Below are 17296 nucleotides of genomic sequence, written 5' to 3'. Positions count from 1 at the left end.
AATTTAGCTAACCTGTGCTCCTACAGCTTCTGTGTGAGATTATTAACATGGGGCAGACAGAGAGTCATGGACAGGAAGGTGTTGGGAAGGATGATCAGCCTGCAGGACACAGGGACTGTCAGCAATCAGTGCCAAGGCTGGTTAGACAAATGCTCATCAGAGAATGATGATCCTCAGCAACAGGAAATACGAACATCAAGGCATGGGTCAGCCAAGATTAGAAGCAAGGAGGAGGAGTATAGGCAAGATCCCCCTAGAGGGCTAAAGACAGGCGCAGCTCCTAATTTTCACAGCTAAAATGATGGCGTAATGTGTGATTATTCTAAGTGTGTTCAGAGCCAGCCGTGAGATGCAGGGCCTGCTGGAGACATATTACAAAGCCAAACCTGCACTTTATGCTGCTACGTGAGTGAGCTACCACTTACCTTGTTTCCGTAGGAATTCCTTCCTTTGAAATTCAGCCTCTTCTAGGACAGCCTTGAATGCTATTCAAGAAAAGAGAGAGAAGAGAGAGATGAAGTATGTCTGCTCTCTCCACTCAAAGGAATTCTCTTTCAGCTACGGTCTGTGGGCATGTGAGAGTGTTCACCGCAGCATACCATCCCCGATGAGGACCAGTGAAGATTGATTCTTGGCTTTTCCATCTTGAATCTGCACAGTGTAGGTCCCTTCATTTTCAATAGTAAACCGATCCATGACCATCTCAATCATGCCTGTCGATCTGTCACATTTGATTCTGTGTGTCTGGAACCCATAAAAGACATAGAGAATGGCATAAGGAATTTGTGTCTCCACATGGCAGTTATACCACGTGGTGGTCGGGATGAGAACGGCCCCATAGGCGCATATATTTGAATGCTTGCTCACCAGGAGTGGAGCTGTTTGGGAAGGATTAGGAGGGGTGGCCTTGTGGGAAGAAGGGTTTCAAAAGCCCACACAGGGTTCTTTCTCTCTCTCTCTCCCTCCCTCCCTCTCTCTCTCTCTCTCTTTCTCTCTCTCCCCTCTCTCTCTCTCTCTCTCTCTCTCTCTCTCTCTCTCTCTCTCTCTCTCTCTCTTTCTCTCTCTCTGTAAAGCTCTCGGCTATTGTTCCAATACCATGCCTTTTTCCTGCCTTGATGATCATGGACTAAACCTGTAAAACTGTAAACAAGCCCCCAATTAAATGATTTCTTTTATGAGTTGCCTTGATCATGGTGTCTCTTCATAGCAACAAAAGACTAAGACATACCTGATATTACATCTAAAGGAACTCAGAAAGAAAGGTTATCAACTGTGTCTCTGGATGAACCAAGGACCGAAAACAAACCATTCTCCACTGGTAAGAGAAAATGGATAGGCAATTTCCTAGTGAGTAACTATGAACTTCAGCCTCTAAAACTGTAAACAGACTCTGGGTTGTACATGGCTAAAGCCTGCCTCACCCTCTCCAGGCTTTGATCTTCAATAAACATACAAAAATTAACGCAGAAAGAAATCCAAATATTATTTAAAATATGCCAGTCACATGTTGTGTACTTATAAAACATCATCGAATATTTTCAAAGGCGTTAGAAGAGGAGACAGGTGTATCTATATGCTTGAGAAAGGCCAAAATGAAAGGGTACACGCCTGCATATCAGTTTTGAGGTAGAACCTTCTGGAACAGGTTAATGACAGGATATAAGAGAAAGTACTTTGTCCTTGTCCTGAAATGAGTCAACACCATATCATAGTAAGAGAGCAGCTAGTGGCCTCTGCCCTGGTCCTTGCGTAGCTGTCTAGTTTCAAATGTTGGTATTTGGATATCAAAAGCAACTTTCAAGTTTCTCAGCAAATGCTCAGTACCTGTGATATCACCATCAGGTAGCATACGGTCAGTTTCCAGATCTGTGGGAACCCACTCTAACTAGTTAAGAAATCACAGGTATGAGTCTCACCGACCAGAAGCTTAAAGGCACAGTAGGCTCTTCAGCTTCTTCTGCTCCCTCACTGCAGCGTCTGAAAAGGCTTTAGAAAATAATTAAGCATCTTGATGTAGCAAGATGAAGTTCTGTGATTTTATGAGCCCCATAAATACAGGGTTTTATGTGACTTTCACAAAACAGCATCAGTCTTCAAATGTGAAAGTCACCTGTGGGCTGCTTATTAAAGAAGTGAAATGGCACACTCCTACTCCAAAAGATTAGCTCTGGAGCAGAATGACGCTGTCTGTGGCAGGTAGAAAATGTTAATCAAAAGATGTTCAGCAAATAATGTGCAATTACTCTATATTCTGCTTTTTTTCCTAGTGTGATCTCTGCTCAGAGAAAATTTCTCCAATTACCTTGATCAGGCAGTGCTATCCATACACAGTAGGCGTTCACTTGGCTTTTTGCACCCCACAAAAATCTACCTGTGCTACACTTTTTCTAAAAGGATCTATGGCTCCCATGGGACAGACTGGACCATGTGATCTTAAACACCACATGATTCTGACATTCCAAGATTTATATTTGATAGATTTTTCTAACCCTGTTTTGCCAGTACCACCAGACATAAAGACCAGGCTGCAAGTACATAGGAAAGCTCAGAGAAACAGAGTGGGCTATCCACAAACATGGGTAGGCTCTTATTTCCACCTCCCAGTTGGTAAGTGTGTGGTGAACAACTGAATTTGAAATTTAGGACTAGGTGGTTAAGTGCCAAGGACACTACACTAAGCATTTAGGGCAAAGGGAAACACACCAGTAAATGACTCATCTCACCCCACCCCTGAAGAAATGAAACCCCTTAAAAATAGATTGTCCTATGACTGGGTTCCCCAGTGTGCTATAATTAGACAAGGGTTAATATATCTAAATATAGGTAATGACTTCCAACTGTTCCACTGTCAAAAATGAGGACAGTAGTAATTTTGAGATTCTTTTTATACAATCAAAAAGATAGGAAGGTGGCTCATCCAGAAAAGTGCTTGCTTCACAAGCACGAGGAACTGAGTTTGGATCGCAGAACCCAGGTAAAAACCTCAGTGTGGTAGCACATGGCCAGAGACAGCACCGATGGAGGCAGAGACAGGCAGATCTCTGGAAGCCTGAAGGCCAGCCAGGCTGACATATTTGATGAAATTTCAGTTCAGTGAGATATCCTGTCTCAACAAAGAAGTAAAAGATGCCTGGGAGAAAATACCCGAGGTTTTCATCACATGTGTGCCATGCATGCACATACCTCAAACACTTACACAAGTTAATGCACAAATACACAAAAAGTAGAACAAAGGCCGAGTGTCTTATCTTAGCATATTAAGCATTTATGAGATCCCCAGCCCTTTCTCTGTCTAGATCAGATCCCGCACACCAAGGCGCAGCCTGCGAGGACTGAGATGCCCCTGAGACTCTTCCCTCCTTGTGGCCCCCATGGGAGCTGTCAGAGGAGAAGCATGGGCAATCATTTCCCAGGGTACCAGGATAGAGCAAACTGACACCACCTTTTATCCTGAGCCTTATCCTAAACCCAAACTCTAAGTCTCTAAAATATAGTTACTTGTTTTTTCATTCTAACATACATGGGTTTTAAAGTCAACCTAAGTCATACCAAACTGAGACCAACTCTCTGAACACTATGAGAACCGCAACCTTGAGCCATCTGGTCAACCTTCTGAATTTCTGTTTCTGGAACTCAGAAAAGATGAGAATGCACACAAAATATTAATTCGGAGAACCTTCCAAGTATTCCCAGATTTCTCTAGGCTTTAGCTCACTCCCAGTCCAGCAAATCCAGGCCCCTCTGAACCAGAGCTCACACCCAGGCACTCACCTCACTGTCCGAGACCTCTCTGTCGTTAATAACAAACCGGAAGCTGGCATCAGGTGAAAGGTGCTCTGCCTGGAGCCAGAAGCGGACCTGGCCCTTTTCAAAAATCTCATAAGCTAATTCTGACTTCAGAGGAATTGCTACATGAGGAAGAGAAATCATAAGTCAGTGGTGAATAGATAGATCCTCCCCAGATGGCCAGCTGCAGATTGTAAGACACCAGCTACACCCCAGTTCCTAAACATTTAAAGAAGGTGAAACCATGAGGTATTGCCTGGGACCATGGAAACAAGACATGAAAATCATGCATAAAGCTGCCTGTTTGATGAGTTCCTTACAGCTCTCTGGCCATGGTCAGAGGCTCAGGAGTGACACTCTGAGATGACCTGTGCTAGACAGCTAGCTTGGATTAGAACAGGCAGTTTCCACATCCTAAGCTGGCATTTCTGCTGGCCACTGTAAGCCGAATGAAGGCCCTCCCTCCCCTTGCAGGTGCGTGTATGAGGTGGGGAGGCTACTTACTGGGGTTCTTTATCTCATTGCTCAGTGCCAGCAAGCGCTCAAGTTCTAAAATTAAGAAAAAAATGAAAACTTCATCAGTTTTGACCTATGCATTTGGAAGTCTGTGAACATCAAGGCAGAGCAGGAGCTGAGGTTTCATATCGCCAAGACTTACTCTGAGGACATGAAAATAAAGGTAAGGACAGAGAAGGGGCTTTCGCCCTTAATACACCTAGCAGTCTGCCCCACCCATGGTCCTTACTATGCAACCCGCTTGCTGAAGGGACAGCTGAGACTGAGGCATGGAAGCATGAGACTGGGCAAGGCAGACCCTCTGGAAACCTAGAATTATCTGCAGAGTGGATAAAGGGGCAACCTCTGGGATCACTGCTCTGTCTACCACAGGAGGTGCTTCCCGCAGCTGGTCCTCTCATGGAACATTCTGGGGCTGGTGGGTTTCTTTCCCCTTCCAGGATTTCCTTCTTATTCAGATAAAGTGAAGCTCCCTCGTGGTGGCAAGTTCCTCAGGCATGGCTCCTGAGGAAATGCTGAGCAAAGCCAGAACTCCATCTCCTCACCTTCTTCCTCTCCTCCTGTCCCTCATAAAATTAGAATTCATAAATGTGATGGGTATATGGGAGCATTCCTTTGTGCTAAATAAAGAAGTCAAACTCTTCCCAATCAAAAGCAAACTTCGTTCCCAGTAACACCTCCCAGCGGAAGTGTGTAGAAACCAAGTGAGCTACACCAGGAACTGTGAGGTCTTCTTGGTCACCAGTTATATAAAGCGAGGTGGAAGCTTCATCCTTTGTGACTACATAAAGCTCCGGTGCACGATGCCCTGTGTCCACTGCAGAGGAATGCATGGATGCTTCCTGTGCGTGCAAGGACAGAGTCCTCAAACACCAGCCAGAGAGCCCCTTCTGTGTGCAGCTTAAGGACTGACAGTGCCGACCTTCTGTTCTTGGATGCGCCTTGTTCAGTTTGCCCGAGTTTGGTAAACTTTACCCAAAACTGAGCCAGTCCTGCAAATTTGTGGAGCCATAGGCATGTCACCAGTGCCCTCTGAGATTTTCATCCTCCCTCCATTCCCACAGTGTATGAGATGAAGGTGTCTCCCCAATTTCACAGGTTGGAAACTGACTCCTCTGTGAGCCATATTGGGAGGTAGGAGTGAACCCACACTGCTGTCCCGGGAGTGGCCCTTTTTTGAGACAGTGAGGTCCTTGGAAAGATTAAGTTCTGCTTCCCTGTCTGATACTCTCCAAGACAGAACGAGGCAGCGAGAAGGCCCTCAGTCTTGATTTGCTAAGTTTCTAAAGTAGTTCTGGTTCACGAGCTCTTCCCATACCCAGCCTACTTCCTCATCAAATGTGTTTTCTCTGTATTCAAGTTCATCTCTAGACATGTAACAAAGCTGAGAATGACAAGCCTATGTCAGGAAGACATTACCTTCCTCATCCAAAACGAAGCTGGAGGACACACCATCCGTGTCACTTACAGATACAGAGTATGTCCCTATGTCTACTTTATCTGGATTCTTAAAGTACAGCTTTGAGCTGGAAGGAAAAAAAAGACAGGTGAGTGTTAGTAGCTCCTGCCTGTTGAAGCCAAAGGTTCACAGCCTCTGACTTCCAGACAACTTACTGATCACCCTCGGTGTGAACCTCGAACCGCTCCTCATCGGCAATCTCCTCATAGGCCTTGCACCAGGTGAACTGGGAGGCGTCCGTCATTTCCTGGCAGTCAAAGGCAAGGTAGATATTGCCCTCTTCATCCACACCAGCGCTGATCTCCTTTGTGCCTGTAAGGAGGAGGCAGGAGAGGAGCCTCAGGGACACAGTGTCCCCTGGGTTCCTTTTCCAGAGAGGGCGTGGCACAGGCCAAATGGAAGCTTGTTTTACATTGGTTACATCATCAGTTTTACTTAATGTCTACCCAAGATTGACCAGAGAGGCTAGGAAGAGTGGGCACCCCTCAAGGAGCTGGCTGGAAAGGGCAGCTGGCTGGCTGTGCTGACGCCACTTATATCATCAAATGTGGATGCCAACCTTCTGCTGGCATCCTCTCCAGCACTTCAGAAACCCCTGGGCTGCCTCTCGGAGCAACCCCTCACCCCCAGGCCATAACCTGGGCATGTTAATGCTGCTCTACATCACCCGTACACTCTTCCTTCTCCGCATCAGTTCTGTGTCTGCTGGGGAATGAGAGCTGCTATTTGCCTGGTATGTGTTGACCAAGACCCGGCCTGACATCAGACATTCAGAATACATCTCTTAGAAGCTAGCGATGGGGAAGGGGTGGGAAGATGACTCGGCCATTAAAAGCATTTGCTGCTCTTGCAGAGGAGCTGGGTCTGATTCCCACATGGCACCCGCACCCACATGGCAGCTCTCAATCTTACTTCTGCCAATCAAGTTCTGCTTAAAACATATTTTTGGGGAAGGAAAAAAGGTGAGGGCAGGGGGTTAAGCAGGTGATGGGCGTATATAATCAAAATGAATTATGTGCATGTATGAAATTATCAAAGATTTGTTTTTAACTTTAAATGGTAGGGTATCCATTTGTCTATTTAAACATGCCTCCACCCATGCACACACCTACATACAGAGGGTAGGTGCTCCCCCCCAGTGTCCTGCAGTGGGGTTACGCCTCCTGTGCTGAGCAGCTGACAGGTGGGGGCTCACCTGGCCGGGCCTCCACAAGCACAGGCTCCGACGTGTCTGACGGCTTCCCTGGTCCGCTGGCATTCACCGCTCGCACTCTGAATACATAGGTCTTACCTTGCTGCAGGTCACTGACCTTGAAATGACAGAAGAAATATGTGCCACCACGGCAGACAATGCCCAGTCTCACTGAAGGAATGAACGGGTTTGGGTCTGTCTGCATTCATTTCTTCCTCTGAGCAGAAGTGCAGAATCAGATGCTACTGACTGGTACCACCTGGTGATGATACTCAACACAGTTCTCCAAGGCCACATACGATTTTAAATGTGGCTTCTGGCTGTGAAAATCATCCTTTAGACATATCAAAATGGAACCAGTCTCTTCTCGCATATATGCATATACTGCCATCCGTATCATGCTGCATTCTGAGGCAATCATTTACCCAGTCAAAAGAGACTGTTTTGCATTGTGAAGCTACTCTGCAGAGGGTCCTCTGCCTATGCCTCCATCAGTGCGCTTCAGTGTCTGGCACTAATGTCACCTGCCCTGAAAGAAGGGTGAGTAGACGTCTGTCTAAGCCACATCAAGAGAAGACCTCCGGGTCAGGGAAGGAGAACACACTGTCCAGGGCCTGCAGGCCAGGGACTCACAGACACTGTCACAACTGACCCAATGACTAGAAAAGTTAAAGTTAAATATTTGGAAAATGAATATGTGCTCCTGCAGATGTGTGAGTACAGGTGTATATGCATGTAAGTACATGTGGCAGTGCAGGTGTGCATGTGCATATATGTGTGTGAGCGTGCTGGTACACAGGAACCAGGTGAAGTCATTGGGCTTGAGGTCAAAGCACAGTAAGATGCCATCATCCTCACCTAGGGTGGAAAATGGCCTCGGCATACAAGGAACATGGTACTGTAAATGGCAGGTAGGCTACAGTATGCATGTATGAGGTGGTGTGAGTGTGAATATGTGTATATATGTGGGCACAAGCATGCATCTGTGTGTATATGTGTACATGGGTATCTTCAAGCTTGTGTGTATATGTACAGGTATTTGAGTACAAGTACACAAGTATGTGTGCTTGTATATGCAAACATGTCTGAGTGCTGGTATAAAAGGAATGTGTGTAAGTGCAAATATATGTATATGTACATGTGTGCATACAAGTGCATATATGCAGGTATGTGTGTGTGTGACAGTGCAGGTGTGTGGATGTGAGTTCATTGTGTATTTATCCATATGTTTTCATGTGTGTGAGAATGCAGGTATGCTTATGTGCATGGGTGGGCTTCCGTGTGTGTACATGTTCATGTGTGTGAGTACAGTCATGCATGTGTGTATGTACATAAGAGTATGAATGTGCCTTTGTCTATATAATAAAATGTGTGTGTGCAGGTGACAGACGTGTGAGTTCAAGTATACATGTATACATGTTAATACAGCTGTATATACATGAGTGAAAGCAGAGAATTGTGTATATATGATAAATAGTAGATGAGTGTGCATATGCATGTGTGAGATGAGTACAGCTATGTGTATGTACACATGTGTGAGCACAAGTGCATGCATATGTGTTGATGAGTGTTTGTATGTTCCTGCATATGCATGGATATAATATGCATGCTGCTTATCACCTACACAGTAATCACAGGAACTAGATAAGCTCGTTGGCTTGAGGTCAAAGCACATAGTAAGATGCCATCATCCTCGCCTAGGGTGGAGAATGGCCTCTGCATGCAGGGAGCATGGTACTGTAAGTGGTAGTTTGCTAGGCTGCAGTATGGGTCTGGGAAGAAACAAGCAAATCCTTCTTAGGTCCCAGTTGGAAGTTTGTGAGGACACCACCTCCTCAAGGCACTTTGCTGCCCTCTGCTGGAGCTTCCTGCACTTGCTCTGCAGACCAGAGGTAAACCTTGTCCAATGGTCTCCATGGCATCATAACAGGGCACAGCCAGAGACTTTGGAGCAATTTGCTAAAGAATCAGAAAACGCACATATGAAAGGGGCGACAGTCACCTTTAAATAGCGATTTGGAGTTGCCGCCTCACTGGTGGTCTTCCACTCCCCAGAATCCTCTTCCTTAAAATCCACGAAATATCCAGAAACAGGACTGCTGCCCGAGTATACTGGGGCTTTCCACAGCATGACTAGAGATGTGTCTCGGACCTCGCAGAATGTCAGGTCATAGGCGGGACCTGAAAAGTCACCAAATCTGAGCAGCAGCAGCAGCCAACACAGCCAAACCCATCCCCGCCCCAGTGACCCTGCAGCCTGGGCAAAGCTTCAGCCACAAGCATCACATGTATCCTCTTCATATTTGCACATCACTCTCTAGAAGGCTCCTGATGCTGGGGCTGGAAAGAGAGTCTACCTGCATCCCCGCCATCAGGCACGTGGGTCACCTTGGGTATGAGCCATGCAATCATCCATGGCCCATCACTCTCTCAGGCCAGCACATGGGCATCAGAGAGACAATGTGCAGAAACGGGAAGTGTAGTTACCATCTCTCTGCTACAAACCCCCAGTGTGCTGACATATCACAGTTCTCTCCAAGGAGCCAGCAAGCCACAGGAATCTGGAGCTGGCTCCCCATTCCCAGAGGAGCTCACAGAAGCAAGGGGAAGGAAAGGTGATGCCACTCAACCTCACTTAATTAGACCTCACTATATCCTATGTGAGCTCTTAAACCAGTTCATATGGAGACTTCAAGACAATTCTGGAGCAGGGTATGGTGGCACAGACCTGCTGCGGCAGGAAGATTAAAAGTTCAAGGCCTGTCTAGGCTACAGAGTGAGTTCAAGCTAGCCTGGCAACTTAATGAAATCCTCTCAAAATAAAAATAAATAAAAGAGTGGTAATGGATTAGAGTTATGAAAGAGAATATAAAGCTAATTTTTCCCAGTTTTAAATCTGCCATATATGTTATTTTGGGGGATAGTAGATAAGTGCATTAAGATATATTCAATAGTGAAAATATAGAATCCAATGTGAAGCCCCAGAGCCTCAGATGCCTATGGACACTGGGTCTGGTTAACTTCAGTGTGTGATGGGTTGTTGTTGCTGTTTCTGAGTTTTTAATAATCTTTTTTAAAAGAAAAGAAAAAGCTGCAGATGTAGCTCTGGTATAGAGGGCTTGCCTAGCTGGTAGGAAGCCCTGGATTCATTCCCTGGGGCTGAAAAAAGACAAGGAAGGAAGGAAAAGAAAAAAGGAAGAGGAGAAGGAGGATGTTCTGAAAACTAATTGTCTTTTCCCAGTGCCATTTCTAAGGAGTCCAAATTAATATAATTAAAATGAGAAAAGAGAGGAAGGGAGAGAGATGGGGACAGAAGAGAGAAAGATGGAAGAAAGGAAGAAAGGAAAGAGGGAGGGAGGAAGAGGAAAAGGGGCAGGACACGCAGCCAGGAATGCAACAGTTGTACTCCTTAGAGCTGGAGGTCCCTGCTCCCCAACAGCCTGGAGTACAGAGGCTAGCACAGGAGCAGGGACCCTGTGGTCTGCTCTGTCCTGACCGGGGCTAAGCTTGAAGCTCCCTCTGGCCTGGGGCCTCTGCTCTCATCTTCTCTTGGCTCCTTAAGAGCCAGGGCCACAGCCACATCCAGCTCATAGGTCAGGTGCCAGCTGTCCATCATGGACTCTGGGACACCACCTCGCCTCTGTGGCCTGTGCAAGCTGCTCCTTCCCTCCCTGCATCCCACTCTGTACTCAAAGCCCCCTTCCTGGCTATGCTCAGTTGCGTTGGTCCAGTCTCACCACCATGTGCACCTCTTGCCATCATCCACGTTATGGGAATGGCCACCATCTCACTGTGGGAGTGGGTGACAACACAGTAGCAGACATCCAAAAGCCTGCTCTGGGAGCCCCTTCTGGCCAGCCATGCCGGTGTAAGGAAGCACGCCCGGGAAAGACTGTCTCACCAGGTTCTGGCGCTGTCCAGGCCTCACACTTGAAGTGCTCACTGGGATCCGATGGCTGCCCGATCCCAGCCAGGTTGATGGCGACGATTTTGAATTCATATAAGGAGCCTTCTGTCAAGCCCTCCACCTGCATGGATTTTGTTTCCATTCATATAAGAATGCAGAGGTGTGTTACAATGCATAGGGGTGAAGGAGAAATCATGGTGAGTTTGCAAAGAGAAACGCAAGTGGAATGGACAGTGCCGGGAAATTCCACACTTAGTACGTGGCAGCCATGATGCCAGTTCGAGGATGGCCTCTACCAGACTGACCTATGGTGACCTCTGGACAGGTAAGGAGCTGAGCTGAGAGAAGAGACAATGCCCACAGGGAGTAAAGCCGGAACAGGGGGGCCAGCTCTGACCCCTGTTGTATCTCTACAGACCCATGACTGGGTTCAGTAGGATGGAGCAAGGGGCTAGCAGGAACCCTGACTCCAGCCTGGCTAAGCAATGCTGGGTTAGCCTGTCGACGGTACCTGTCACTGAATCTGTCACTATAAAATCTACTCCATATGCTCAAGTGCTTGCTGAATTGTCATGGCTTTTTAAGTTGCCTTCAGTCCTTAGTGAGCTTGGGGGTCTCTGCCAGTCATGGGCAAGACCCTAATGGAAAACCTTTGACTGAGCAATTTGGTAGGATGAAAGCCATATCCAGGTCAGGATATTGATTTCCAAAGCGAGACTTTAGTGGGTCAACTGCTTCTCTCCCCAGAGGACAGACCATCTCACCCAGAGAGTAGGCGGGCAGAGCTCTTGCAGGGGCACAGGCCCAACGAAGAGCCACTGGAGGCTGACGGTGAACTTCAGTCACACACACCATAACATGTATGTGTTGTAAATGTATTTTTAAAGTATATAATAAAGCAAAATTTTCTATTTGACAGACATTAGACTGCTAAGAATTCTCCCCAAATTGTTTTTTTTTTCCCAATGTGTCTGCTACAATCCGTCCTTGTGTGTTAGTGACGAGAAGAATTCATCACAGTTCAAATGACAAGTCAAAGGCTCAGACAGTTGAAATAAAAATCGAAGGCTTACATCTGGACTTGACTCCAGATCTCTTACTTCCTCTGCATTTGGGTGTAAAGCACACTGGGGCAGGAGATGTGAAACACTGGGATTTCTAGGAAAGGGCAGCAATCAACAAAGAGCGGACTGCCCTCCCATTGGCCCTTGCTCAGCTAGACCCTCCCCCAGGCACCAGGCTCCGCCCCAGGGATGGAACACACTGTCCCTGCCAACCAGGGCTGCTCCTTAGCTGCCTATGAAATCTGCTGATTCCTGACATGACCTCTTTATTGCTTCTTAGTTTCCAAAGATCATGTAGTTCCCAAACACTTGCCCTCCTAATTCTAGATTTTTTAAACGACTTCCTTTTCAGGATCAAAGGACCCAAAAACCACTGAACTCTGAAACCTTGAATGAAAGTGTCTACCTGAAATGCAAAGGTCACCTAGGAAAAAGCACAGGCACACACATATACAAAAAATAAAAATTAAAAAAAAAAAAGAACAACCAACCGTTAAGATCCTCTCTTTGACAGGTGAAGAGTTGACTTCGTGCCAGTTCTTATGGTGTACCTCTCGCTTGTCCAGGTAGTAACCTAGGATGGCCGAGCCACCGCTAAATTTAGGCACCTTCCAGCCCAGGGTCATGGAGTGGCCGTCACAGTTGAGAAGGGTGATCCCATAGGGATGAGAGGGGACAGCTACAAGTACACAGAAGCATGACGGACAGTCAGCAGAGCTCCGTACCCCTCATCCCGCCAAGCGGGTGTCACAGGGGAAACCAAAGCACAAGTAACAGTCCTGAGGACACGCCTTCCCCTTAATTGTCACTGCTTGTTTTCACTGCTTCCTTTATAGATGGTAAGTTTAAAAGTGCCAGTTCCTTTCATCTGGATTCATTGGCCTTTCTAAATGTAGATTTAAGTATCTTAATGGTAGGACAGGAACTTGGTTAAGCCTGGTCCAGACATGGAGACAGCAGATGTCCTCCGGCCCCTGAGGGTACACAAAAGTAGCTTTCCAAACTGCATACATGAAGAGCAATCACCCTGTGGCCAGAAGAGGGCAGTACCACCCACTGCGTGTGTTTCAATTTCTCTGTCAGGTATGAAAATTCAGAGTAGCATGGGTATGTAGCTCATGTTTCCCTGTTTGGACATGATGTCTAGAGGGGTGCCACCTTCTCCAACAAGCTCAGGAGTGTGTCCCCTCTTCTCTCTGAGTAAAAATCTGTTTCCTCATCATTGATTGAGGGATGGTGAGCTGGAAGTCAGGAGTTCCAGCTGAGAGCACAGCCTCTGGCCTCCTGCAGTAGGAATAGTAAAAGGCCAGTAAGGAAGAGTGCATGTATTTGAGGAGGGCAGAGCAGTGCGAATCAGAACCAGACACTCTGTGGTTCTGTGGTTACCTAGGAGTTAGCCCTCAGGTGAGCTCAACAGTTGTCCTCAGAAATCCCTGAACTGGAAGAAGTGGCACATGCCTTTAATCCTAGCATGAGGGAGGCAGACACAGGTGGATCTGTGTGAGTTCAAGGCCAGCCTGACCTACATAGTGAGTTCCAGGTGAGCCAGGACTACATAGAGAGATCCAGTCTCAAGATGATAATAATTATTATTATATTTCATAATATTATTATTATATTTTATTTTTTAATGAATCTCAGGAATAGTATTGCCAAGAGGGAAACCTTAACTTCTGGAAATTGGGGTAAAATTGTTTGGACTTCAAAATAAAGACCTGAACATATCTTTTAGGAATAAAAAGATAATGCGGTCATGGAAATATACAGCTGTGGCATTTATATTTTAAAGCCTTCCTGCTGCATCTGTACAGCAACAGAATGAGCCAGACAAAAGGCTACAGCAACAACTGTAAGACACCGAGTGTCACAGATCATCTTGTCTAGGGACAGCGATAAGGTCTTGCCACCATTCAAAAGGCCGAGACTTGGGATCCCTGGAGCAAGCTGGATCACTAAACTAGACCTATCCACAAGTTCTGGCTTCGATGGAGAAACCCTGCCTCAAAACTAAAATGATCTAGGAAGACACCTTAGGCCTCCACACTTACTCAAGCATAAACATAGACATGTACAAAAAAAATGGCTCTGAATTGTCCTGTTTGATCAACATAATAGACATTTTAAATATTCATGAGTAGGGCCAGGAAGTGACATAAGAGCCACACATGTTTGAGCCTAGAACATATTTTTAGAGGCAATCATCGTGGACAGTGGGCATTCTCGTGTGAGTTCAGGAGCTATTGGGATGCCCTCCATACTCAACTGGCATAATGGTGGCCTACTACCATTTTTCCTCACACTGCCATTTCCTGGATGGACAAGCTGCCCACTGGGAGCTAAGAGCTATGTTGACAAGCCCCATCCCTTTGTCCCCTGTGCACAATCTAGATGGTGTGGCAAGTATTTATTCATGCAGAGATTACAGCCCTAAACAGAGAAGAGCCCATGAGCTACGTACTGAGGGCCGCCTGGACCTTGATGACCTCCGACTCCTGGGAGTTCTCGCTGGTCCCCACAGCATTGACAGCCTTAACCCGGAAGATGTACTGCTCGCCAGTGGTTAGGCCATGGACCACAAACCTGAGGAACACAATAAAGAGTCACAGGGCACAAGCCCTAGCTCGTTGCTTCCTACCTACAGCTGAGATAGACATCACTGAGGGCTCCTTATAAAAATTCTCACTTGATCCAAAGCCAAGTTTACTTCTTCTGTAAACCACACACATCCACCCTCATTTTTAGTGTCATGAATGAATTCAATGTTTAAAGTGAAAAGTCAAGCCAACAGCATTGGTTATACTGCACTTAGTGGCAGAAAAAGCCTGAGACCCTGCCTCAGTTGTTATAGCTGGAGCCTCCCTAGTTTGAAGCTTTGCTATAGCATCCAACTCCCGACAGCCAGGAGGTCTGTGCATCAAAATTGTATACAGGACAGGTATTCCGTCGTGGGTAGAGACTAGGGCCTCGAATTCACACAATACAGGCTGAAGCACTGGCTTTGACATCTGCCAGACCATATGTTCCTTGTCATGATCTTGACCCCTACAAGGCTCTGTTTTCCCTCCTGGCAGGCAGGGATGCCCAGTCTTCACAAAACTGCCATGAGCATCACATGGAAAACAGTCTCAAATGAACTAGGCCCATCTGCCTTGCACACCACAAGGGAAATATAAGCAGTTATTAAAACATCCTGCAAACCCCTCTCTGAGAACATTCTCGGGTCTCTTCCTCCAATGGATTTTCTCCAGTTGCTAACAGTGTGGACTGATAGAACATCTAGTTGTTGTTCTTTTATACCCCTGGGTTTTTTTTTACAATACACCTTTAAAAAATATTTTTTTAAGAAAGATGGTAGAGCTGCCACGGAGAACCTCCACAGTGGCCACAGTGACACAGCCTATGAAGCACATGGCGCAAAAAACACAAACCCAGACAATCCATGTGTCCTGGGCAGAAAGCAGAAGGGAAAGTCCAAAAGTAGAGTCTGTAGAAGACACAGGTCTCCCCTGCACTGCCTAGCCAGGGGTGGGCATTCCCAGTCCCAACCCTATGAGGGCTGAAGGACAAAACTGCCCTTAAGTGAGCAAAGCAGAGTACTTGCTCTGTGGCAAGTACTAAAATGTCTCTGTGACCCCACATAAATCAAATTTAAATGACAGTTATTGTTACATACTGTGTACATATGCATGATTGTGGCATTGCATCCCATTTACACAATCAAAATAATAATCGAAAGAAGTTGCTTTTACCAATAGACAAGTTATCTGTGTGATGTGACCTGCCCATCTGGAATCAACACCTCAAAATGTCACACCCCAACATGTGACCGGGAGAGGCTACCTGTTATATCCAATGGGTTTATGGTTGCATGGCTCCCACAGATTTGTTCCCGCCACACAGCAGTCCACGTAGTAGCCCAGCAGGTTCTCTTCATGCTTCGGCCTGTCCCACTGCACCACAACAGATGTCTTTGTATTCCTGGAGGCCAGCACCCGGCCAGGAGCAGAGGGGACCACTGAGGAGGAGACAGGAGAATGGGAGATATACTCAAGAGTGTGGGCCATTCCAGAGAGCCACTTTGTCCTCAAAGAGTAAAAGCCAGGTTTAATATTCTACAAGGGAGTAGGTTCTGAGTGGAAGCTGTGGGCCTGGGGCTTCTTCCTGGACCACCTGACTGGCATGAAAGGAATTACCACCATGCAATCTCATTTCTGTGGGGTGGGTAGAGGTTCTAGTGCTTGACGGCCATGTTTGAAATAAGACACACTGATATCCTGTTTGGGAAATCTATAAGGGCATTTAATTGAATCACGGTTTGGCCATCACATCTCCTCCCCATCCCCATGGGCGGTGGTCAAAAAATCTTCCCTGGTATCATCAGCCAAACCAGGGCCAACTACCTCTAAATCATGCAGGGATTTTAATGCTGTCATGGAACACCATGACCAAAAGAGACAAGTTGGGGAGGAAAAGGATTATTTGGCTTATACCTTCATATACTTCTGTTTGTCATCAAAGGAAGTCAGGACAGGAACCCAAGTAGAGCAAGATCACAGAGGCAGCAGCTAATACAGAAGCCATGGATGGGTCCTTCTTATTGGCTTGCTCCTCCTGGCTTGCTTGGACTGCTGAGGGATGTCACCACCCACAATGGGCTGGGCTCTCCCCATCAGTGACTAATTAAGAAAAGCCCTATAGCTGGATCTTATGGCCTCCATTTTCTCAATTGAGATTCCCTCCTTTCAGATAATTCTAGTTTGGGTATCGAGTTGACATAAGACTAGACAGCACACACATGCCCACTGTGTGCTACTATTGTCCCTTTGTACACATGTCATTAAGTGAACAAAAATGCCAGGGCCTCTTCTCAGAGACTCTATGTGTGGTAGCTGTGGTCCCGAGTCTGAGTTCTAAGAGCCTGGGTGACAGGGAAAATAAGCAACAACCCGAAGAGGATCTGAAGGCTGTCTAGGCCTCTAGCCCCACTGCCAGCTCACTGTCATCCACAGCTGTCTATATGTGATACAAAGGACAGAGGGGCTGGAAGTGCCCTGGTACTCAGAATAAGAATGCCTAACATCAGGTACATCCTGTCCAAAGGCTTTTAGAGTTCAAGAGACCTCCTGAGAGGGCTATGGTTTAAGGAGAACTGCAATTCTGAGTTCCTGTGATCTGCATTTGAAACTTTCTCAGTGAGATCTTCAAGCCAAATGAGCCAGAAGCCATCCTGTGTTTAGGATTGGAGTCTTTAAGTGGCCATGGCCTGAACATGCATTTAACCCATGTGTTACCGGCTGTGATGGCCTAATGCATATAAACTCAGCATCTAGGAGACTCAGGAGGATTTCTATGAGTTTAAAGCCAGATGGAGT

General features: G+C 46.5%; 1 protein-coding gene across 3 annotated transcripts in view; it reads right to left on the bottom strand.

Moving 5' to 3' along the window:
* The window catches only part of MYOM2 (myomesin 2), a 66308-nt gene that overhangs the window by 14951 nt on the left and 34061 nt on the right, over positions 1-17296 (bottom strand). For all 3 annotated transcript variants that reach the window (XM_084758081.1, XM_084758082.1, XM_084758083.1), the window contains exons 16-27: positions 15765-15939; positions 14383-14504; positions 12416-12603; positions 10855-10981; positions 8956-9134; positions 6957-7071; positions 5917-6073; positions 5722-5828; positions 4291-4335; positions 3772-3908; positions 600-744; positions 426-485 (exon numbers count right to left, since the gene is read on the bottom strand). In XM_084758081.1, the coding sequence (XP_084614207.1) occupies positions 426-485; positions 600-744; positions 3772-3908; positions 4291-4335; positions 5722-5828; positions 5917-6073; positions 6957-7071; positions 8956-9134; positions 10855-10981; positions 12416-12603; positions 14383-14504; positions 15765-15939 (1557 nt within the window). The remainder of the gene's footprint in view (positions 1-425; positions 486-599; positions 745-3771; positions 3909-4290; positions 4336-5721; positions 5829-5916; positions 6074-6956; positions 7072-8955; positions 9135-10854; positions 10982-12415; positions 12604-14382; positions 14505-15764; positions 15940-17296) is intronic.

Source organism: Acomys minous, assembly GCF_964271855.1.
Source record: "Acomys minous genome assembly, chromosome: 15".
NCBI classification, from domain to species: domain Eukaryota; kingdom Metazoa; phylum Chordata; class Mammalia; order Rodentia; family Muridae; genus Acomys; species Acomys minous.
This window is presented reverse-complemented; position numbering and strand designations above follow the sequence as displayed.